The 25,455-nt window shown below is 41.1% G+C and overlaps 1 protein-coding gene across 1 annotated transcript in view; it reads right to left on the bottom strand.

The window, feature by feature from the left end:
• The window catches only part of SPOCK1 (SPARC (osteonectin), cwcv and kazal like domains proteoglycan 1), a 265,809-nt gene that overhangs the window by 104,969 nt on the left and 135,385 nt on the right, over window positions 1-25,455 (bottom strand). The window contains exon 4 of the mRNA XM_064672155.1: window positions 9,591-9,705. Coding sequence (XP_064528225.1) covers window positions 9,591-9,705 — 115 coding nt within the window. The remainder of the gene's footprint in view (window positions 1-9,590; window positions 9,706-25,455) is intronic.

Below are 25,455 nucleotides of genomic sequence, written 5' to 3' on the forward strand. Positions count from 1 at the left end.
AGTCCCAATCTTACCAAAGCAGGGCTTTTATTAGCACTAAAAAGACTTCCAGTGAACACATTCATGTCCTGGGGCTTGTATAGCAAAAACCAGCAGTAAATTTAGAATCTCCAGTAAACAGATCATTGTATAAATACAGAATAATTTTCAGAGCATTGGAGGTCATTTGTAAACATTAAATAATAATTTCTGACTGGCTGGATTACTCAGATTTAAGATAGGGATAAACAGCAAAAATACAGGGACATATTGAATATTATTACAAATTTGCTTCCAGCAATTCTACAGTTAAGTTTTTTAACATATAGGAAATACAAAGAGGGTGAATTGGGAAATACATCCTTAATCTATTGGGCTGTTGGAAACACAAAAATATTGCAGATTCCAGGTCAGGTGAGGATTAACATAGAGAAAGTCAGCCAACAAGTCAAGCAAAAATACAGCCATGTGTCCTAAAAGTTCAGTGGTCACATGGAATGCTCCTGACAGGAACACAGAGAGTCTGTGGAACTGTCCCCTTGGGCCCCCCAGCCTCAAAGTCCTGCCTGGGTGTGTTTTCATAAGTGATGACCATGTATGAAGATTGTTTGGAAAAATATTGAAAATCTACGAATTATGAAGCTAATCCATGTGAAAAACCTAAAACCTTCATACAGGATGAGGATACAAAGGCAGTGAATCTTTTCCAACTTGATTCATTTGTTCATTATTCATTTGTTGGCAAATCTCGTGACATTTGCCAAGCAGATGACATTTATACCAATTACTGTTTTCATTTCTTGCTCCCTTTAAAATGAGCAAGAGGAGCTTTACAAACAACAAAAAAAGCCAACATCCCTTCTGCTATCAACAGCTCCCAATCCAAGCCAGGAACAGACAAATGCCATGGAGGAGGTGACTGAACTTTTAACTCAGCCTTCTTCCAGATATCTCAAGGGAAACAGGAGCTTTTGGATGCTCACTCAGCTTTGGATGCTGATTCTTGACAAGCTGATAAGAGCTACATCAAGAGATTTATATTTGACCAATTCTGCAGTCTACAAAAGGACCCACTGAGATAGTAAAACCATTGAAGAACAAACATTATGTTGCCCTTATTTCATCTTTCATATATTCAAGTTTTCCTGCTGGCTTGTGTTCCCTCTGTTCCCTGCACAAACTTACATTCACACTTAACTTTCAGACATGCATTTTCCATCATTATATATTTAACTTTCATATTACTCAGGTCTCAGAGCTCTGAACACTGAATTTGATATATAGTTTGTATGTAATGCTGAACTAGGTATAGCTTGCATTTATTTCAAACTCCCTCCTCCCTCTCCTTTTGCTATCATGTTAATAAAAAATCTTTCATGTTACAGAGAAAAGTAATTTGGGCTATTGTGTGTTTCTATTGAGGATGAAACAAATGTGGAAATGGCTGAAACAGCAAACTGCACATATATCTACAATAGATATCAATCCATAAAACATTAAAGCCAGAACTGTTCTCCAGAAAGCTCAGTTGAGAGCCCACCTGGAATAAGCACTTCCAAATTGCAGACATTCTGCCATGGAAGAATAACCAGAGGTTTAAAGCAGGTATGGATGGAAGAGGCACTTAAAAGAGGGGCTTAATTTCAGAAATAAAGATGGAAATTTTAATAAGTAATGACTCAGAGTCATTGCAATGACTAAAGATGTGCAAAGAGTTTAAATAGCGGGAAGACAAAGTGATAATTTTGGGTTTCATTTCTTTACTGATCTCAGCAGCCAAACCCGGTGGGCTCTGCTACAAAGGAAAACTGAGATAGGCAAGAGGAAGGTCTTTTTAAGAGAGCTTTTCTATAAGAAAAGACTAAGAAAATTTGCCAAGTCTAGCAAAACCATAAAGGGTCATTATTTCAAAATAAATATGCTGAGGAACCATTTAAGAAAAGTCCAGAAGTTTTAGCTGAGCTTGAATAAATTTAGGTTAGATATTAGCAGGTTTCTAACCAGAAAGGTTCTGATACTCAGGATTCATCCAAATGGAGTAGAGAGGGCAATAAACCTTATAATCTTTAAGACAGAACTTGGTAGGCTAATGAAAAAGTTTATTTGATACTGTTGCAGAGGGATTGGACTTAATGATCCAAGAACTCACTCCTGGTCCATTTTCACATACTGCTAACAGCACACAACTAGAAATATTAAGAGCAGGAATATTACAAAGCAGTATTCAACCCATCCAATAATAGTGTCCTTAAATACACAAACTATTTATAAATGTCAATTAAAGTGCAGAAGATAAGAAGTCATTTTCTTATTCTCTTCACTATGAAAACTTCCTGACGATAGCCAGGGGATCCAGAGGGACTGAAGTGGGTTTCAGTGAGTGCTTTGAAACTGGGCTAAAGGAAGGATGCAGCAGGAGAATGTCTCAACAACCACCGGATTTCCTTTGTGTTTGCAGCATCTTCAGAGTAAAGCAGAGCACAGTGAGACAGGAGATACAGAGTAAAAGAAAATGCCCTCAGCAGCAAGATGCTCCCCCCTGCAGCCCCATGCTGGATGACTGTGAATAGAACACAGTAAATCCCCTGTGGAGAACAAGAACAAGTTCATCTCCTGCTCTGGCCAATGCAGACAGAGAAGAGGACTCCACGCTCTAAAATCCATTATAAAAGAGCTGTGCACCATCATATATTTCAGGAATTACTCATGCCCAGTGAGAGCCAGTCCCTTGTATTGCTCTAACGAGCTGAGGAAGCATGACCGGCCACGAGGCACCAGTTCTGGGGACAGAAGTGCAGGGTGGTTAATTGGCCTTGGGATGCAGACAGTCCAGGCTATCAGGGACAATCTTGGGCAATTTCCATGGCAGACACCTGTGCTCTGCCTGACCACAGGTGTGCATTTTGCTGTGGCAGTTTGGAAATTCATGGAAATACCAAACTTCCTGGTGCAATATTTGGGCACTTTTTGCTTTGAGTCATAACCACATTTGAATTCAGCTTCAGTACTTCAAGTAAGGAAAGTGAATCTTTCCTAAGTTTTCTAATTCTTCGAGGTCTTTTACCTCTGAGTTTTGAAATACACTGAAGTCAACAGCATATCTAGAGCTTGAGAAGGCCAGAAAACAGCCTGAAAAGAACACGAAGCCTTGTCTATTGAGAGGACACACCACAGCCAGCTTCCTCCAGGAAATAATCAACTGGAGGGTTTTTTGTGCAGAAACTCCTGGCAGCAAGTGGGTCACTCCTGACCCAGAACTGAAGGAGCTCATTTCACTGTGAGTGATGAAAGCCAGGCATTCCACGGATTCTCCCTGTGGTCTCTTTAGTTAAAAGCAATTTAATGCAGGCAGAGCTGAAACTGAGAAATGGACCAATTGGAGAATGAGACCTACAGTTTACAGATGATCCTGTTCAGCAGAGTAATATCTGCTTTTAAAACCAGTGAGTGCTGTTCCAATACTCAAGCACCTTTGGACTGAATCCCGGGCAGTTACTGATGGAGACTGTCTTGGCAGAAAAGCCATTAACCTTTGGGAGTTCATGCTTAGATCATAATTTTCATATTCAAAATTTTAAAAATAACCGTAATGGGGAATAAAGGATCGTGCCAGACTCTTATGCTGCTCTCTCTTAACAGTCAGTGGTCCCCCTGAGCACTTAAAGATTGATGGCACATCACACCACGTGCTTTCTGTCTTATCAAAAGGCAACTTAGCCCACATAAGAAAACAAAAATTCCTGATTTCCACTTGTCTCTAACTTGTCTGCTGCAAAATCCCAAGCTTTCTTGTTGCAGGCATCCTTTGTTGTTCAGGCAGTCTGGAGATGAGATACTTCTAAAAGCTTTCAGGTTTTCTCTAAGGACTTGCACACACCACTTGCACACTCCTTGCACATCACATTATGTGCTGCATTTATCTCTGACCTCAAAGGCCCCTCTCTCTTTGATTTTCCTGGCTTCTCCTTCAATTTGCTGGACAAACAGCATGAGCCACACATAAACTGTGCAATGTACCGTGAGGGATTAGATATTAGTAAGAATAATAGTCTTTACAGAGTAATGTACTATAGTTTACAAATTACAGAAAAATACCCAAACAACAAACATTTACTCAATTCTGTTCATGTCTAGAACTTTCATTCTTAGAGGATTAAAGTAGCTCTCCAAAATTCTGTCAGAGCTACCCTCGGGAATAATAAGCCTAAATTTTGGCAATTTCCCCAGTACAGTGTATTTGTTTGAAAAAAACTTAATGCAATCTGCTGGGTTCTGTGAGTGTGTGTTTAATCAAATATTTCAATGCTCTTTCTTCTGAAGCAAAAATCTATGCCAGTACATTAATCAATACTCATCATGATACATAAAATGCTTTGCTTAAAAACATGCTTCTTTTTTTTTTTTTTTTTTTTAGGGAAAGTCAAATTTAGTGATTTCAAACCAGATGTAAGTACTGTTGAATTGTTACTTAGGAAAAAAAAAATCCAACAAATTTGAAATGGCTTTATTTTAATAAAACAGCAGCTTTTCCTTTGGCTGTGAACTGGGCAGTTTTCTTCCCTTAATTCTGAAAATGTCAATCAACAAAAGAATTCACCTGGTGCCCATAAAGAAATCTGCAGTAAAAATTAACTCATGAATTCATCCCAGAACTTACAAAAAACTCTAGGGATGCAAAAAATAATTTTAATATTTATGTTTTCTGCATCCATGCATACAATTTAATCTTTGTAACAATTTTATAATAGAGCTGTATTATCCTAAATTATTGAGTGGAGTCCCACATTTCACCACTACAGTTAGGAATGACTGTTATCTAGAAAGGCCTGAGTGTCCCAGAACACAGTTTTTGGCTTCCTGCCTACCCAAGATGGATGAACAACACCACTGAAAATAACCTTTCCTCTTTTTTTTTCTCAGCTGCAAATAAATAATACTTGAAAGAACCATATTCTTACAGCAGATTTTCCAAATATTCTTCCTGTCCTGCATCTGCCAGCTTATAAAAAAATATCAAGAGTTCGAGGAAATGGGGAAAATTCACCCTGTTAGGGAGTGACATCCTTTCCCTCTTTGTTCTAGCACAAACTGAAAGAAAAGGTGGGATTGCAGAGAAATACCTGCAGAGGAGTTAGAAATACCTACACTTTGCCTGGAGAAAGACAAAAATGAACCAACTACACTCTAGTCTTGGCCTGTTATTGTTGGGGTTCTCCCATCCTGGTAGCCCTTTCAAGAAACCACATACAAGTAAAACAGCTATAATTAAAATGGAGAAATAATCACCAACAGGAAGCTGAATGATGCCATCCTGTAAAGTTCCCTTTGGGACAGGCTCTTTTCCCTGAATTGTACTTCATACACAAATGAACAACAATTATTTTCTAAATCACCATGAAAATGAACAAGAGAAAGAAGCTCTGAGCACACCAAGGTTAATTGGGGAACCAAATGAGGGTATTAATAGATCCAAAGATAATTAATCATCGCCCAGGTTTGGTTCTCCTATAGATTGCTCACCTACTCAGACCCTTGTAAACATTACCCCATAAATCAGGCAGAACTGAACATGATGAGCTTAGGACCAAGCCCTCCCTCACGTTGGTCAGGCCCCTGGGAATGTGGGAGTCAGGCTGGCAGCTCAAGGTGCCACCCCACAGGAGCCCTTGGTGCTGTGCCAACCCTCATCAGCACTTAGCAGCAAAACAAGCAAGAGAAAACACAGGCAGGCACAAGGCAGAGAGAGAGAAAACCAACAGGGTTAGGGTTTATAGCCCTGTATTTAGCACATTTTAAGAGGTGACTGCTGATGCAACCACAGACATCACAGAGGAATAGCACTCTTTCAAAGCCTTGCTCGTGTGCACAACTTCTCAGCAAATCCCTAAAAGTGCGTTTGCTGCGGTCAGAGATTTTTGCTGCAATGCTCCCAAGCAATTCTCCAGAGCAGGTGTGTCACTGATGTTCTGGCAGTTATTGCTTTGCTTCCCCCTCTTGGAAACAATTTGAAGCTCTCAACTGGCACAGGGAGGAGCAGCGGGACGAGAACGCTCCGTTCCACATATGGGGTTGTTTTACTTCACTTGTTTTGAACGGGGTCCTTCCTAACCAGAAATGCGGATTTGTAGAGAAAGAGAGGGAGATTTGTCTGCTCCTTGTGGATAAGTGTAGCTGCCAGCACTGCCACGCTGGTCAGAGCAAGGTTTTGACGTGTAATTTAGAAGAACAGATGTTTTATCTGGGAATTTGTCCAGATCTTAAAAACAAAAGATGGTGAGGAATGCAGCAGTGGCTTCTTTTTTCAGCACATTATCCTGAAAAGTCCTGAAGAAACTGTGAGTTAACAGCTGGATTTCTAAGGCCCAGCAGAGCAGCAGAGACAATGTGTGATTACCTTTGTGAGTGACACACACTGCAGTGATGAGCTAACTGGTGATCACCAGTTAAATGGACTGAGCAAAGCTGTAAACCCTGCACATGTTAATATGCCCATTATTTCCCCATCAATCCTCTCTTCTCATCCCCTTCTTTTGAAAAGAGCCCAAGAGAGACATCTTTCCTCCCCATCCCCTGCACCAGCAGAGACAAATGGCACAAAGTGTTACAAGGACTGGACATGTTTGAGAAATCTTTGAGAGACATTAACTCCTGCATTTCACACAAAACTGAACTAATAAAGACTCTTCCTCATAGATGTCCAAATTGAAAGGGGTTTTAATCCACACAAAAAGGATTTCATAAGACCCTATCATTAGTACAAGGACTATTAAGCATATAAGAAGGTACCTTCAAATTTATCTTTTACACACTCTTCAATCACTGCTCAGTCTTGCCTTTTCTCTAAATGCACTGTTCAATTTGTACCGTAAATGCCTTGCAGGATGTGCTGACAAAATGCTATTATCTGTCTGAAATACCTCTCAGACATCTTCTGCCTTAACTTTTGAAGTACTAAAAGCTTACTAGAAAAATTAGTTGGACAGTGTCCATGGAGAAAGACAAAAAATGAACAAACTACACTCTGCTCTTGGCCTATTATTTGAGTTTTCCCATCTTGCTGCTTGTGGTAGCCCCTTCAAGAAAACACATACTAGGAAAACAAATGCAATTAACATGGATAAATATATCAACAGGAAGTGAAATGATGCTATTTTGTAAAGTTCCCTTTGGGCTGTGCCCTTTTTCCTGAATCACACGGAATAAAAAAATAAACAATTATTTTCTTAACCAGCATGAAAAGGAACAAAAGAAGAGAAAAAAGCTATGAACACAACAAGGTTAATTGGGTAATCAGCTGTTGGTATTAGTAGATCCAAAGGGCAGGGTGGTTGGAATTAGATGATTTTTAAGGTCCCTTCCAACCCAAACCATTCCATGATTCAAGATCAAGGGCTGCTCACAGGTGATTGTGAAGGGGAGGAGAAGCAGAGAAGGAGGAGGTTGCAGATGCTGGAAAGGAGAGGCCAGACTGGGGCAGGGTCTGAATAAATGTTGAATAACACATTTCCATGTAACTCAGTTTTCTGCACTGCTACTGCACTCTGCAGTGGTATAAAAAGTGGGCATTCCAGCACAAAGGAAACGATATGGGAATGGCACTGCACTGGCACTGATTTCAGAGTTAGCTACACACTGTGCCTGGGAAACCACAGCTCCCTTGTGCTGCAGCTCTTCTGTGGGTCACAGGGGGTGACACAAATCAGAGCAGTTCTGTCTGGGAGACTCAGCAAGAACAAAGATGTTGCTCCCTCCATTACTTTTTGCTGAGCCTACACACTGTGCAAAGCCACTAAAGCAAGTTGATAATGATGCATGAAGTGGAAAACCCTCCTGGAGGACACTATGGGTGTGCAAAACAACCACAACAATTTGGTAGTTCTTACTCCATGTGCCCACGCGAATATATTCAGGTTTTCACTGGTTTTAAATAGGTGAAACTCCACTCCTTGCAACGTGTTTACTCCTGGTTAACACAGCCTTAAATATGACTGGAGCCAGATACAGCAGCACTGAGCTCAGGCACAGGAAGAGCAGAATGCTGTGGGACTAAAGATGAAAACCTTTGGAGATGCCACTCCACTGATTCGAATCAGCAGAGAACTTGCCCTGGTTACTCCCCTCCTTGACATGTCTCCCCTCTGAGGCAAAGGGAGCTGGGTACCTGGAGAACAAAACCACTTTGGGGTTCTGTGTGCCACTATCACACATCAGCAGTAGCTCTTTCAGCATCACAAAACTTGCTGGAAACTGTTTGGAGAATTTTCACTGTAAGTTTTCAATACTTTTCGATTCATCTCCATAGTCACAGTGCTGCTCAAAGGTTATCTGAAATGGCTGCAGGCAGTGAGGAATCATAGAGAGATCACATGAAAAGCAGCCTGGTTTCTGCAAAGAAAGGATATTCAGCTCCTCTGTACCATTACTCTGAACCATTTTGACTACTTTGGGGACATTAAATACTGGAAATAGCTCAGAAAGCATTTGGCTCCACATCTATGTCTATATATCACAAGGACTACTATATAATGCAAGTGGTTCAAATCCATCCTAACTACAAAATGTAAGCTACATAATGCCAAAAATGTCATTAGGATGTAAGCACTGCCCATAGGCAGACTCCTTCCATCCTTCCAGGGATCATTCCAGATTGAAACCCAAAGATTAAACGTACTGCCTCATGCACATCACACCATTAACTTTGTATTATCGATCAAAGACAAATCATTCTTACAGGATCAGCTTCCTCAGCCAGGTATCACTGAGATAGATGAAATATAGTCCCAGCACTTGGGAATCAGATCATCCTGAATGGCTTAAGCCTGTTTGGCTCAAACAGCTGTTGAACTCCAATCTCAGCTGACGACGACATTTAGGACCTGAGTTGTTACAGGCAAATTTTTGCTTCCATACTAAACAGGGAGACTAATTGAAGACCAGTCCCCAAATTTATCACTCAGATATAATGAAAGCTAGACAATATATTTTCCTTACAATGCAGACCCAGCATTCAGAGTACACAATTTATTCCACACTTGTTGGCAAGTGGAGGGTTTATTCCTTAGTTTTATTCTGGCTCTTGGCTCAGAGAGGCTCTGGAAATATTCAAACCCAGTTTCCTTACTGGTTCTCCTAGTTCTGCTTCCCAAATAGGGCAATGTTAGTTTGTTTGATCCACATTTTTTTTTTAAATTTCTTAATTCTTGGGTGTTTGGAGCATATTTCAACTCATGAGCAGCAGGCTTTTCTTCATTTATTCATAGCTTCTCTCAGTAAAATTCTGTGGTCTAATTTGAACATCACGGCCAAAACTTGTAACATATCTACTCCATTTGCTCTTAATTCAGTCCTTCAACAATCAGATCTGGAGCTTTCTGCAATTATGTGACTCCCCATGGAGATGCTCTACAAAGTTCCACCAACATTTTTTTTTGCAAATTTAAGCAGAGGTTTGATATATTTTTTAAAAAAATTAATATCTTTTAATTACTTCCAATTACGTTGCTGGAACCGTAGATGTCTCTGACACATATTTTGGGTTTTCAGGTTTTAAAATACGCTTATTTGCTGCTGTGAGAGGCACAAAGCCCTCAAACCACACGAGGTTCCCTCACCTGTGCACCAGCTGCTTGCGGCTCACACAGATTGCGGTCTCGTAGTCGTGGGTGACACACACCTTGTGTGGGCTGCACTTCACCTTCAGGCAGGGATCCTTGGAGGGATCGAGGGCTGTAAAACACCAAACAGGTCGAAAAAGAAAGTGAGAAATGCACACAAAGGTCTCTCCCGGCTGAGGGATGACAGCTGTTAGAACGGACACTCCCCCGTCTGAGCGAATAAAGACTTTGCCATTTTATGGTATGTGCTGCTGCTTTCAGACTGCACGTGAAATAGGGATGTTTTCTATTGGAGAAAGATGTAAAAAGACAGATGAAGAGCTTAAAGACTGACTATTGAACAATAATCTAACTTGCATTCCCATTAATATTAGACATGAAACTTCAGGATGAAATTCTGGTTTAACCTCCTATATCATGCTGTTTATCTCATAGAAAAGTTATGATGGGATAAAATATACTCACAAATAACAAAATGACTGGTATTTTAGAAGCTAACTAATAACTAACATATTGCAGAGCGCTAATAAATTTAATTTCACAGATGCTGCATAACAGGCATATTATTTTGCAGAAATTATTTTTTCGTTTTTACAGAGAAGCCTCTCCTGTATTTAAAATGCTTGAGCAGAAGAGCAGTAATAACAATAAAATAATCCTGGGCTTTCATACAACAACTTGCATCACCAGCACTACTGTTGGAGGTTGGATTAGAGAGCATGACGTGTCTCAGAGCAAATATGCCCAAGCTGTTGTCCCATTTGAAAGGTATCTCTCTAAATTCATTCTCTTACAAAAGGATGTTCTGAAGATCAAGCAGTAAGACACTACGTGCCATGATGAATTACAAATGTTCAAAGCATGGTTAAGTGAATACTTTCAGAAGAAGGGAAGTCTCAGCCACACTGAGAAATTTCAAGAAGCGATTTTTAGAGAAGCTCTTTTGGGACATTCTTTTGCCATGGATTTGACTTTCTGTTCCTCTTCAGTATGTCTTCAAATCCCATTTTACCTCTCCCATCCTTCCCCATATCGCTCTTGGTTGCATTTTGGGGACTGTATAGAGCTCCTACTGCACATTGTGACAGCTGTGCCTCCCTCTTTCACTGAACGCCCAGAGAAACTTTTCAAAGGAGGCTGTTTGAGGTACAAGAATTGTCAGTTTGCTCTGTACCAAATTTCTTGGAGAGCAAACGCATTTCCAACAGGCAGAGGATTCTTCTGTGTTCCTGCAGGTCTTAAGAGCTGCAGCTGTTCTGTGCTGGGTTAAACAGCCACAGCTACAAGCTCCTGCCACATTGACACCCATTACACATTCGGGACGGGCAATTGAGCTTCACTAGTGCATATGTATTTACTGGAATGCCTTTGGTGCAAGACGGGGGGTGGAAATCGTAAAAACAAAGCAAAAGTGCTAAAAGCTTTTCCTTTTAAAGCCATTAAAAGTGATCGAAGAGGTGAAATGAGCAGGGAAGGAGAAAAGACCATCTGTTTCCTGCACCATAAACAACAAGACATCAACATTTAATGCGTTAGGAAAACATATGGGCAGGTTAGAGGGGACAGGGTCTGTCCCAGTGGAACCACCAAAGGCTGACATGGCTCTTCAGGGAGGTTTTGCTGTTGCCTTTTGGTGTCTTTTTTAAGTCAGGCAGATGAGAAGTATCCCATTCCCTGCCCTTTGCATTCCCAGAACGCTAGGAGTGAGATACACCCTCTTAATCCTCTTTACTCTCCCTGGAGACTGAGTTAGAGACCGGGGCAGATCTTTAACAGGGATTGAGAAGGCAAGGCACAGTTTCCTTAGTTATCTGCCTACCTAGACATTCTTAAACTGCAAAAGAGAGTGAAACACTCTCCTTCTGCAAAGCCTTTGGAGGGTGAGCACCATCAGAGTGTGCAGGGTCAGCAGATCGTAGCTTTAAGGGGCTGAGATAATTCAAAGGTCGTTCCCACACCCCAAACTTAACGAGCAGAACTTGTGCTGGCCTGCAGCTGGCCTTGCTCTGCTGCTGGAGCACAGGCACGTTGTCTGCTTTTGCTGGTGGCACATCCTCGAGGCAAAATGCTGCCTCGACAAAAATCACTGTGCAAACTGGCTCAGAGCCCAGGGCTGAGAGCTGCCAACAGCACTGGGCTGCTGGAGAGCACACTCTGGCCTTGTGCTTAGGTTTTCCCTCAGCCAAAACTAAGTTGTGATGTGGGTTTAGCCTTGAGAGTCAACCCTGGTTTGGCAGGAACAAGAGAAGCAAAATTTTGGACCACATGGTCTATGTGGCATCATGCACAGTTAAAATATTAACAATTTTTCCTAGTAAAATTTCCTCTAATTGGAGAATTTTACCCACTTCAGGAACTATTTAGGTTTTCTAAGGCAGTGAAAATGCACACAGGTCTGAAGTAGCATCACAGTCTACATTACTAGTAAAAGAAACACAGCTTTCAAATATTTTGCAATTTAAAATTTGCCTATCAAAAAAAAAAATACATATGAATATAGTTGAATAGTTAGAAGAAAAGCAACAGGAAAAAAAATATGGTTGGAAATCCCAGTCATCATTCCCTTACAAATCAGGCCCAAACCTCAGTGTCTTGCTTCCAAAAATTGAAAAAAATAATAATGTTGACAATAATAAATAAAGCTTTTCCCCACCTGTCCATTGGATTAATTATTTCTTTTATGGGGGAAAAGCTCATGAAAATCCTTACATGGAACAGACAATAGAAGTACCAATTATTATTCATTACAAACAGCCCTTACATAGAGTTCAAACCAGTAGCAGGAAGTTTATAAAATACAAGCAAAACTTCTTTTTAGAAAACAGCAGAAAAACTCACCATGTGAACTATCATTTCCTGAGATTTTTGTCCACTTATGCAGAATGTATGATACATGGGAACAGAAAAGTTCCAAGTGGGGCTTTATGTGTCTGCAAAGTTCCCCAACACGTTCAATACGTTTGGAAGGTTGTTCCACTGCTAAGCAACACAAGCCCTAAGGAGGGCTCATAATAAGAAACAATTTCTGAAATATGCTAATCAAAGATCATGCTTTGTTAATCAGATTTCTCCATGACTGGGAGCAGATGCTCATCACTGGCAGGAGAACACACCCTTGGGAATAAGATGAAACATAACAACTGTATTTGTCATTACAGTTTTTTTGTCCTAAAGCAACGAGGAGGAAATCTTTTGCAAATGAAGAGCTAAAAGTAAAGATAAATAAATAAAGTGGGGAGATGATGTTATTTTATCAGCTTGAAAGGAAAGCTACAGCCACCCCTTTCTGTGTCGAGGAGTCTGCACTCGGGTCTGTCTGCACAGTAGGAGCAAAACTACCTTAAGCCTGGCTTTGAGATGTGAACATTTTCCCACTTTTTCTTTAAGGTGAGTCTGAAGATAAAACTAATGGTCAGTCAGTCTCACCTGACAGTGGCTGAGGATTCATCCTAAATTTTTGTAAGGGGATACACATCCAGTCAGTATTGGAATTCAGGGTTTCACATGAACACAAATTCTTCGATGAAAACCCATTTCAGTCACCTTGCCTATCATTTTGGGAGCCCAGGCTTCATAGTTTCCTCTTCTGAGCATTTCCCATATTCAAATCCCTGCACACTTGGTCTCCAAGGGAAGTGTCCATCCCAGGAGGCAGCTGGCTGAAATACAGCACTGCCCATCTTTCAGTGTAATCGTTTTCAGAAGCTTTTTGTCCTGGGAAAATTTAGGATGTCTGGCTTTTCATCTTGGCTCAGAAATCTCCCTCTTCCTCCCTTCACACCCAGAGGTTTCTGCTGCTGACATTTGCTTTCTGCCCAGCTGTCCTGGTACTCAGAGCTGCGAAGTCTCTTCCTGTCTGACAAGTGAAGAAGTGTTTAGATGGGTTAAAGTTTCTGCTTCATTGGTCACAGCATTTTTGGAAGAAAATTGTACTCTGCAGGTCAGCTGATTGCACTGCAAAGGGAAAGGCTCCCCTATATACACAGTGACCCAAAACCTGTGCTTGACCCATTTATATAAAATAGAGGTGCAGCATCACAATTCCTGTTGTTGAGACAAAAGACTTGCATTCCTTCTTTTCTTTTTTTTCCCCCTCTAGCTTTTATTATGCAGAGCAACCTGAATTCTCTCTTAAAACTATAAATCTTCTATGGTTATCTCAGAGAGAGAGCAGAATAATTGGTAGATATAAACACCAGGGACTGTACCAGCCTGCTAACAACCTCATAATGGCATGTTGACATTGCTTTCCAGTACCAGAAGGACTCTAGACACCAACTGCATCCCAAATCCCTTTCCCTCCCAGCTCCACCCAGCAGACCAGAGAACTTTCCCTTATGAACTGAGCACACTTTCCTCTCCCCTCCTTGCACCGTTCACCAGAGGCTGTGGGTTTGCAATATAAATCAGTGTTGCACAAAGACCTACCAGCAGCGTTTGAGATACTTTTCTATTAAATTTCATGTTTTTATTTATTACCACGCTATAAAAGAAGACTTATGACTTGCAGGAAAATCTTAGTTCAGTCAATGGCAGCACAGGGAGGAGTTGCTCTCTAAGCCTGTGGCTCCACATGCTGTGGCAGTGGGTCACTGTGTTAATCACAACACAGGGAATTTACTTTTCACACATTTGACTTTAAAAGGGTGATAACAAATAAATACTTTCAGTGTCTCACGGCAATGGATGTGTAATCCTGCAGAAACTGTACAACTAGTTCACGACAAGATTTATGAGCTTGATTCTGTTTTTATGACCATTCCTTAGGGGAAAGGGAGTAATTTCAAAGTGTGCCTGTTTAGTGGAGCTGAAATGAACTGCACAATCAAAAAGAGACGGCATTATGTAAATATTAGGTTTTCTGTTCCCAAAATTGCCTGCCAATAAGTACTATGATCACTCAGTGACAAAAATAATGCAATGTCAAGAGCACTTGCTTTTATTCAATCCCCTTGGATCTGTTCTGACTGTATGAGAAAGGAAGAACATCTGTTGGGAAAGGTATGATGAACTGGAAAATGAGACCTGCTCTCTTCAATGAAAAGGTCCCAGGGTATATTTTAATACAAAAGAGGTCGATAATAAAACTCAGTCTCTCAAATAAACGATGCATTACATTATAGGTGTGCATTTCAGTATGGTTACACGTTACTTGATTCCAGCTACACTCCACGAGCAGGCACGAGAAGGAAAGCACAATTCCTGGCTGCAGAAGCCAGGAAATGGGCAGGAATAGGAAAGGCAGGAATGGGAAAGCTGCAGACACAAGCAGGTCTGGGCAGAAGGCTCTGACTTTCGCCTGGCTTCCCCCCCACCCAGCATGAAGCTCAGATGGCATCTTAGGTCAAACTTCAGACCCAAGAGGGAAGGTCTCAAATCAGCATCTTGTCTCCACTTGCAGCACAGTGACAACCAAAAAGAAAAGTGTGACTGAGGCAACTGAGTGGTGGAGTTTTACTACACACTTGCATGAAAACCCTGGCGTGGCAAATGTCTAAGAAGCCATTAAGCAGCTTAAACATGTGTCAGGAAAAATCCCTACAAGCTTTGCTCTTGATTTTTGCTGGGGAAAGGGCATGTTCTCAACGCATGATGGCTAAAACCAGCTTTGCCTTTAACATTTCGGTTGTTCCAAGCACACCACAGGCTTCCCACCAGAGTCAGAGCTTCTACAGCTCTAAAGTACGTGAGGAATTGATGCTGTTTTTCCCAAGGTGAACATGGTCATACATATTCAGTTAAAGAGCACTCAGGTGAGCACTGCTCTGCTTCTCCTGGAACACATGAGAAGTTCCCAGTGCTCCAGTGGAAAACTTCAACCAACCCATGTGCTGAGGTTAGACTGTCACAGACCCAAGTGCAGTGGGTCTACTCCATCCCCTTGTATGAACAAGACACTCCAGTAAGCCTGGGATGGACTTCCAGGCTTTTATAGCCATTGGGAAGGCCCAGTGTTCTGTGTTGGAGCTGAATGTTAACATTTGTTCTCAGAGCTGATATTGTTAATAACTCTGGTTTTACAAAGAGTTATTTAATAACAGATTACAAGGACCACCTCCCATATAAAAGTAAATAATCACCACTGTTTTTTATCCTGCTTCTGCAAATCTTGGCATAAGTCATTCTGCTTCATTAGGGAGAAAATTGGTGTTAACCCTTCCCCAAGTTTAGGGGAGAGCATGTCTTCCATTCAGCTCAGATATGTCAGTCTCTCTGTCTCTCCTCAGAGCAGTTTGCATACAGAAATCAATTCAGCTGAAAATTAATTACTGTAAGCCTGAATGTTTCAAACATGTATGTGAATTATTTTCAATAAATGGAATTTCTCAAGGCAGTTAAGCAGTGACATCTCAAACTGTCAGCATTTGTTCCATCACTGCATAGTATTTTTGTATAGCTTTTTTGTACAGCTTTTCTTTGGAGCACTCCAACATCTGAGTGGCTGGAGATGCTGATACAGTGCCACAGAAACATCTATTTTAATTTTTACAGGCACTTTCAAAAATCACTTCTTATAACTGACATATAATTGCTTTTGACATTGCTGAGGGCCATCCAAGGCAGAAGATGCTTCAAAGGACTCTACAGATTTCCTTTCTGAAGCAAAGGATAAGAACCCGAGTATTTAAATTAATGTCCTTGACGAATCTACAGAAATCCAATGCAGTGAAAAAAACGGGGAAGAAAAGAAAAATAAGATAGGACTGTAAGTTGGGAAATGTGCTTCCACTGGTGGATGTGATAATCAGTCACAACCCTCAGTGCAGGTGCCCTTTTCACAAAGAACTTTTCACTCCTGCCTGCAAGGCAAAGGTTCATCCAACATGCAAGTGTGGCTCACTCGCACAGTTCAGTGGAGTGTGATCTGGCACCAGTGCCACGATGCTCCTCTCAATTCCAAGCACTTCCACTCTGGGATAATTTGTGCTTGCACATGTCGTACCCTCGGGGTGCTTTTCTGCATATCCCGCTCAGCTGAAAGCAAAACAGACTTAAAAAAACCCAACAGAAGGACATTGCTCAGATGTTCCATTCAATTATTAATTCCAGGAAGCAGTGGGGTATAAAAATTACCCCATTCTCTGGGACTCAGAGGGCTTTGCCATGTGTTTAATGACAGCAGCTCTGCAGTCCCCAAAACCCCTGGGGTGATCCAGCTTCAAGTTCCTGGGATGCAAGTGAGAGCTTGAAAAACTCCTCTAATTTTGAGTTGGTGGAATGTGAGGAAATGCTGAAACCTCTCCTTCTGCCTCTCAGGGAGGACCCAGGTCTGCAGGATCTCTCCTAACAGAGCTAAACCAGGCTCAGCCCTCTGCTGAGGGCAGTCTCTAACCCAAACACCAACAGCTCTCCAGCCTTTCTCTGCTCTGCCCAGGCAGGCTGGGAGAGCCCCTGCTGCCCCCAGCCCCTGCCCCTGGGCTGCCTCCAAGCCCTGCCATCCCTCTTCTGGAATGACACACGCTCCCTCAGACTTCCAGGTTCAATTCTCCGAAGGAAAAGAGAGAGAAAGACTTGGGGCTCTGCACTGGTTGGCTGATAACAGCTTGGGAGATGATTCTAAGGCAGATTTTAGCTGAGGCTGCATTTTGCATATCTGTGATTGAACGTGGGGCCTGTGACACCACCTGCTCTCCTTAAAACTCCAGATCCCAGTGCCAGAACAGAACTTTGTGTTTCTCTCCAAATCCCAGAAAGATTTTAATCTGTCTGCTGCTGGGAAAATACTGAAAATATAAACTACAAAGATTTAAAAATATCTAGGCCACGCAAAACACTCCAAATCATCATAAATAAAAAAAAAATAGAAAATATATAAAAGATAACATTGAGATTTCTTTATGCTTGGACTTGACAATCCTATGGTGAGTTTGAAACGCTGGATATAATTTTTCCTGTGAACTGACCTAGACTAGGCTTTCTGTTACAGAATTATCATTTATTTAGTGGGATTTCATTTAATACAAATTACTTTACTCTGAGGCCAATGAAAACAAACAACGTTATGCCTTCTTCTGAAAATAATATTTTAAATTATTCATGCATAATTAAAGATATACCTTTCCCATTTCAGATTAATGCAAACATATATTTTGATTTGCTTGGAGAGAAGTCACATGGTATGCAGTGAAACACTTTTGGAATGGTTCTGAAGCTGCTATAATTTATAATTTAACTGAAGCAGCAATGTAATGGGAAAAAAATTACTGTGATTTAATTCAGAGAGCCAGCTCATATGATACTGAACCCTTTTCCAACTTTGATTAAAAGCTATAATGAAGTGTAACACTGTGAAATACGAGTAGAAAAAATAAAATTGAAACAATATGGAACTCCTCTGTATTTTTCACAGAGAAAAATCTCTTACCAATCAAATTTTGTTATTCTTCAGTAGATATTTTTAGCCATTAAATCTCATTGCAAAACATGAACAGCACACATATCTTTTAATGCGTATTTTTAGAGGTAATGCAGAAGAAAAAAGGCATCACTCTTAGCACCGATTCCATCAGCAAATAGTGAAAAACAAGGACCAAAGGCCCGGTTTTACAAATCAGTATTTCAGTATTTCGATCTGCATAATTAAAACTCCCTTCTAACACAGCACTGGAGCTAAGCAAGCAATAAAAATGCTGGCTGTGAGTTCTCTGCCAGGCTGACGAGGTGGCTCTGTTTGTCCCCAGCCTGAATGTCCTGGTTGTTCCAGCCACAGCAGTTCCAGACCCCCCTGCCCGTCCCTGAGCTCGGGTTTAAATGTTCCACCAGAAAAGACACCCAGCTCTGCAAGTGGGAAAAACTCCACTTCTGCCAGTAAGTTCCTGTGCTTGTTTGCAAGCATAAATGAAGCAGATTTTGGATCCAAACATTATCAGCTACTGCACATAAAATACATAAGCTTGGCCCTGGAAGTGTTCAAGGCCAGGCTGGACTTGGAGCAACCTGGTTTAGTGGAAGGTGTCCCTGCCTGGGGCAAGGGGTCGGAACTGGATGATCTTTAAGGTCCCTCCCAACCTAAACCACTCTGTGTTTCTATGATTTTATACTTAATCAATAAGGTAGAACACTGATAACATTCTCTGAACAATATGTCAGGGATGAATTCCCAACTTTACACTTTTTCTTAGAGTTCTTGGCATCTCAGTGCACGGGCAGTCGCTGTCCTGGTCAATGGGTCAGGAAGGAAAAGACACTCTTACATTGGCTTCTTGTTCTATCCTTGCCTTTTTCATCCCTTGGGATCAGGGAGTTAGTCACTCTATGCCTCACTATCTTCCCCAGCATTTAAAACAGGGATAGCAACACTCACTGCCTAGAAATCACCCTGGGACTCCTGGGAGGCAGAACAGAACACGAGCAAAGGACCCCATGAATTACTTGTAATGAAATGACTTCAACACAGCTAAATTCTGCAGAACTAAGAGCCATTTCATGTTCATTTATGGCAGCCTGATTGTCTCCATGGAAACGTGGGCAAAACACTTCATTTTCCACATCAACAGAGGAAGATTTGTTTCCATATTACATTAGTTTTAGTGCGCACTGAGCAAAACAAACACAGAAATAAAAGGCTCTTTGAAGAGTGATTTCATTAGGGAAGGAGCAGTTCCAGTCCCATCACATGGGAGCAGCTCCTGTCAACCTGATACCACTGTGGAAAACCCTACAAGATGGGCAGGAACACCTCTGGATCAGGGATGAAAGGGAAAAATCACAGATTTGTATTTTTACAGGTAAAGAACTTATTGTTAGAAGAAACCACTAGGATTATAGAGTTATGGGGATTTTAGCCATGAGACATGATCAAAAATAGCCCAACAGAACGAGATGCTGCAGCACAGGCCTTGTACTTAATCTAGAAACAGGAACACATCAGAAGTGTAAATTAGCTGGGGGCTGACTGGTGTAATAGATTGTTGCCTAATGGAATTTTCATTGCTTTTGAGAGGAATTACCTAAGCAGGAAAAGATGAAGCTCCTCTATGGATAATCAATTAGTCATATAATTGATATCTGGAAGAGGCTTAAATGGGAAATAAATGAAAGGACAAATGCCCAGCCTGCATGGTTCTAAAGTATAGTAAATACAAATACAACAAAGAGAATTCCTTCTTCTAGCTGGAGCTTAACAGTGCTGGGAAAACCAGGGAGGATCTAATACCATTCCTCACTCCACAGTGCAAGAGAGAAGGTATAGTGTGAAACAAATAAGGATGAAAATTCATAAATTACAAAATCATTTTGTAAAAATTAACTCCACTCTGCTGGAATCGACCAGTAATTGCTGGAATTGGGTCAAAGGCAGAAATTTTGAGGTTGGGAGTTTCTAAACAGTAGGAAATCAGTGACTTTTCTGCACAGAATGAGATGAAAGGGTAAAATTAGCAGCTCACCTCGGGAGTGGAGAGCAGATTGTCAAATGGGCTGGAAGACAGAAAGTGGTCACGAGGAAGGGCATTAGCACTGCAATTCAGAAGTGTCTGGTGGTTGGACTGCCCTGAAAATATGAAGTTATAGGACTTGTACCACACTACAGAACACACATACAGAAGGAAAAAGCCAACACTGAGCTCTTTCTACAGGTTTTTCTTTTCTTGCTACACTTCAGTTGCTGGAATCTCACAATCTGGTTTTTAATTCACGCAGCCTTCAGTTCCTCTCTCGGTTTTGAGACCTCAAAATTAATTTTTAACAACAAAAGATCACCTCTACAGAGCTGCTGTTAATCAAAGTTGTCTTTGTGTAGTTCTCTGGCAAATGCCACAATTCTGTTCTCATTAATGCACTGCAGGGCATCTCGATGTGTCTTTTGATAAGTGATTGGTAATAATTTTTAAACACACAAAGCCAATGTTTAGAAGGCTCTAAATAGATTCACAGTTTAATTAAAATGCTTTATGTTTCTCAAAAAATAGGCATGGATGAAGATATCATCTGACATCTCTTGCCAACATTTAGCCAAAGGAATTCTGAAAGAAGATCCTTTATGAAGAATTAAAGTTTGAACAGTTCCTTATGGATACTTGAGTAACTGTGTGGAATAACTAAAATGTTGTTTTGTCCTTTTCCCACAGAGAAAGAGCTGAAGCTGCCTCAGGCAATACAACAGCAAACTCTGTCACCTGGCACTCAGCAGGGGAGCTAAAATCGACTTCTACAACAGAGGAACAACTGTTCATGAGAGAATTGCTTGATTCCTGGAACACCCGGGCAAGAAATGCCTTGAAAAAGGAGTGAGATCCCTGAGTTACGAAGTCAGACTGAATTATTCAGGGTTCCTGATGTACATGTTACTTTTTTATTAGAACAAAGATGAAACATGGAGTGCTAATAAAAAGGAGCCGTGTGTGTATCTGTAAAGCTGAATAATTCAAACACAAAGTAACAATGGAACTGGAAACTGCGTTTTACTCTCTTTCAGGGGATATATATTATATTTCCAGAGTCAGCTTGTCTGATCTATCTCTAGACATATCTGGAGCCATTGCCCCAAATGCTTTTTGGATTTCAAACAAGATCCCTGGCAAAAAATGACAGTCAGAAAATAGAACCAGTACAAGGGCGACCTTAGTATTAAGGAGGAAAAAACATTTCCATTCATATAAATGTGCTGTGACGTTGAGAAAACGGAAATTTTATTGCAGCACGATTTATCCATTCCACTGCTGCTTCTGCAGAATGGATTTCTATTGGCTTTTAATCAGGAAATTGTCATTTTAATAAGGGTGCATCATCACAAAGAGGTCTTCTCTACTTCCAGAATAGGTTGAAGCAGGATGGACTTCCAATGAGGGGGTATCTGCTCCTTTCTGATTCCTCCTCCCTCCCCTGTTGGGTTTCCACCCCCCTGTGATACTTGGGCTGACACCGAACTGGGAAAACGAGTTCAGCTTGATTTTGCCACGGTCAAACATTAAAATCTGCTCAGACAAAATGTGTTTGTCTGACAGGAATACTGAATTTCCATCTATAATTTGGGCAAGATAATTTTCCAGCTGATTTCACAGCACTTTGCAGGATAGAGATGCTGCCAGAAAGCCTAACTGGAAATTTTCACCCGCTCTAAGTCACGCCGGAGCAGACTGCAGACAATCTGAACATGTCAGGTGTGCAGGAGACAAAAAAAACTAACCAAGAGCTTCATGTTCTGTGCTCTGACCCTTTTTCAACACTTGGGATGTTAAAGTAACTGTCTTTACTGAGATTCAGAGGTGGGGAGCAGCTGTAAGAACTTGTAAGCCTGAGCAGCAAAGTTCTATCCAATCAACTCTATCACAGGCTTTAGCAAGAAACACTGTCCCAGCAGCTTCTCCTGCTGCCACAGAGGCAACCTCAGTGCTCAGTACCATGAAGTTCATCAACAACAGAGTAAAAATGTAATTCTGCCCCACAACTCCTGAGAGCCTTTATGTTACGTGTCTCAGTTTGGAAGCAGGGAGTCTGTGTTTCAGTTCAAGGTGTTTGATTCAGACACTCATTTTAACCATCCTTTGTTTTTTCACAGACAGTACATGTGGAGAAAAAAAAGATGAAGCCATTAGAAAAATATAATTAAAGAAATATCAGTATCTTGGTGTATTATTCCATGTGTTTGGTACAAATGAGCTATGAGGAAATATCACAAGAACTCACATTAAACTACAGTAACAGCCTTTGTACTAATGTGCAAGACTTAATGAGGGAATTCCTTTCTCTCTTCCTCACACAGTATCAATTTCATGCCCTATAGGTTTTTAAATGGCCCACAAATCTCAGTGATTTGTTTTTTTCCCTCTAAAGGAAGACGACCATAGGAGGGTTCTTAATGTGAGTGGAACAGTCAATAAGAGCCAAGATATTTATTAGGCATAATCAGCTCCCTGAACAGGGCAGGCTCTATGTGGGACATGGCCATCAGTGCATGTGCAGCCTTTACCACTGGCTCTCAGTGTCTGCTGAAGGTGGTTGGTGGCACACTGATGTTAAAATATAAAGACAGATTCTTTTTAAAGGCTTGGCAAACACTTCAGAGCAGCGGGTGTCAAAGTGCCAAGTCACCATTTCAGAAGAAACGTCCTCCTTCCCGTGGATTCTCTCAGTAACTCCTCCCTAAAGTTTCCCATCCAGCTAATTAATTGAGCAGCCTCCCCGGGCTGCAGGATGATTTGAAACTCAGCATGTTCTCCTGCTGGTAATTTGTTACTGTGTCTAAATTTCACATCACTTAACTATGTTTTCAGGTCGATTTCTGGATCATTTGGTTGTAGAACAAAACAGGACAAAGCCAAAAGGCCACGACTAAAAGGCTTTCTGACCCTTCTTATTGACTTGAAGCCTGAGAAAGCAAACAAATGAAGAAGAAATTCAGCAGGCTCATGATATAAATACAGAGAAGTGAAGTGTATTTTTACAGGCAGTGGACTGTCATGATTGTATAGTGAAATAAAATGAACATATAGTTGCTCCTTTCTGTGAGTAATCTGAAATAAGTTATTCATTGCACTTGAAACCCCTGAGTGTTACAGATGTAGTGCTGACCCTTTAAAATGCTGTTTACCCACAACTTCCTCTGCTGGCATTCACTGGCAATTAAAAATTGCTATAGAAATGTCAGTGTCCACAAAGAGCCATTATGGGCATGGGAATTGTTAAGTGACTCTATCAGAGATGTGCAAGTTTACAAATGGCCTTATTTGTGCAGACACTTATCCTTTAATGATGAAACACCAGATATTATCATAGACTACTGGAAACTTTGCTTTCTTTGGGATCAGGAGTTCACTTTCTCCCTTTAAATGGGCTTTGTTAAACGACTCACAAGATAGAACCAACAGGAAAGTAGGGAAATGCAAGGCTTATCTTGGTCAGTGGGAGGATTAAAACCCTTTACTGCTGACACATATGAGAAGAAAATGCACAAAAAAAAAGAGAAACAAATGGAAATATAACAACAGTAGACACAGACATTCTTGGCACCATGGAAAAGCTGATAGCTGGGCCATACATATTACTGCTCCTACTGTGTTTTAAAAGAGAAAAGGGAAACCAAACAGTAGGGACAGATTGGGTCTATGACCCCATCTCTGTATGCTGTTATGGTGCCAATATCATTGTCTCTCATGCTTGATAGAGCTGTCAGAGAGAGGAGACTGGAACAGCTACAATCTTTCATTCCCATTTAATGAATAATTCACGTCTCTGTTATTTGCTTGAACTGCTGAATGCTGGGCCTCACAACCAGATAATTAGCTAATGAAGAATAGGGGATTTGGTGCATGCTTCACTTTCCAGTTTCTCCAAATTAATGTAAAGATGACAATGTGCATTCATACACACAAGCAATGTAGGAAGGAGAAATCCTAAAAGCATCCCATAACTACTAACATCTTGATAATGCACATAGCTTCAAAATGATGTTAGAATTTGTCCAACACTACGTTTGTGGTACATATATTTGCCATAGAGCACACACCATTGTACTGCCTGATCTGAAATGATGCCACATGTTCCTGCAGCTGAAATTGGAGTTGGAGAAATCCCCAACTGACAATGCCTCCTGCCAGAATGGAAGCTTTGGGCCCTCCCCAAGAAGATGATCAACTGGAAGGCACTTTATTACATTAGGTTACACATTTAATCAGTGACATTATCCATCAACACTTACAAGCTTCTAGACTCCTCCTTCTATTTCTTTGAGATTTAGTGTGCCCATTATCCACTGTCCTGGGTCAGACCATAAGAACACACAAATGCACAGCACAGGCTCAGATTTAGTGGGAAAAGATAGAAAGTCCCTAAGGGAGTGTTGCTGCCCCTTAGTGACATCTCAAGCTGCGCCCACACTCCCATGTCAAGTTTCTTCCTCTCCAGCACCATGAATTTCCCAAATCTAGTATAAAACCAGATTGTAACACTTGTAATTTTATTAGAAAGGCAAGTGTGCTGCCAGTATTTTGGTAACATTTGAAAGAAGTATTCAAGACATAATTTGTCCACCACAGAGAGAGGGAGCAGGGCATGAGCCCATCTGTCTTCTGCCTGAACCTGGTCCAGGCTTTGCTGGGGGTACACTGGGGATCTGGCTTAAATGGGCTGGCAAGAGAAGGAAACAAATGAGGAACAGTTAATGAAGCAGAATGTGAGTGAGCATCAGCCAGTGTGATAGCCTGTGATGACTCTGAAATAAAGATATGTGCTCTTCTTGGAGGAATTACAGACTCCTGAGGCAAATCTTCAGCAGAGAACGCCTACGTGAAGAGCCCCCAGGGAGCACTTAATGTTATGTGAAGAACAGAAGGCTCCATGTACTGGTAACTGTGCATCTTTCAGTGGGAAAAAAACAGACCTAAAAAATACCAATTAACTAAAGCCCTTGGAAATGCATGAGAGAGAGAGAGAGAGAGAGAGAGAGAGAGAGAGAAGCACCAAGAGACAAAAGTACCAGAGATTCTTTTTGACTGTTGCATTTTCTGTGGGCCCCAGGTCCAGTAACCAAGGCCAGTATTTTAAGTGGTGATGAACACAAGCTGAATTTAGCACAAGGCAGGGACCAGCTACTATGTGTTCAACTCAAGCTCTTATCCAAAGTGTCTGGCTGAATGCCTGCTTTGAGAAATCTGTGGTATGGAGAGGTATGACCCACAGCTTCTCTGTGCAGGGATGCTAATGGTGGTGGGAACTGCCATCTCAGTAACACACCTTCACACTAAAGCATTTTCCTAATAGCTGAGGCAATTTGAAGCACTTGGTGTTTATTTCATGTGTGCCATCCCTTAATACATTCTGTTCCACATTTCCTTACAGCCCATGTAATTCAAAGGGACAAAACACAAAAGTGTAAGTTGCTCCATTTGAGAGACCAAAACAGGAAATGAAAACATATCACTTA

Source organism: Pseudopipra pipra, chromosome 15, assembly GCF_036250125.1.
Source record: "Pseudopipra pipra isolate bDixPip1 chromosome 15, bDixPip1.hap1, whole genome shotgun sequence".
NCBI classification, from domain to species: domain Eukaryota; kingdom Metazoa; phylum Chordata; class Aves; order Passeriformes; family Pipridae; genus Pseudopipra; species Pseudopipra pipra.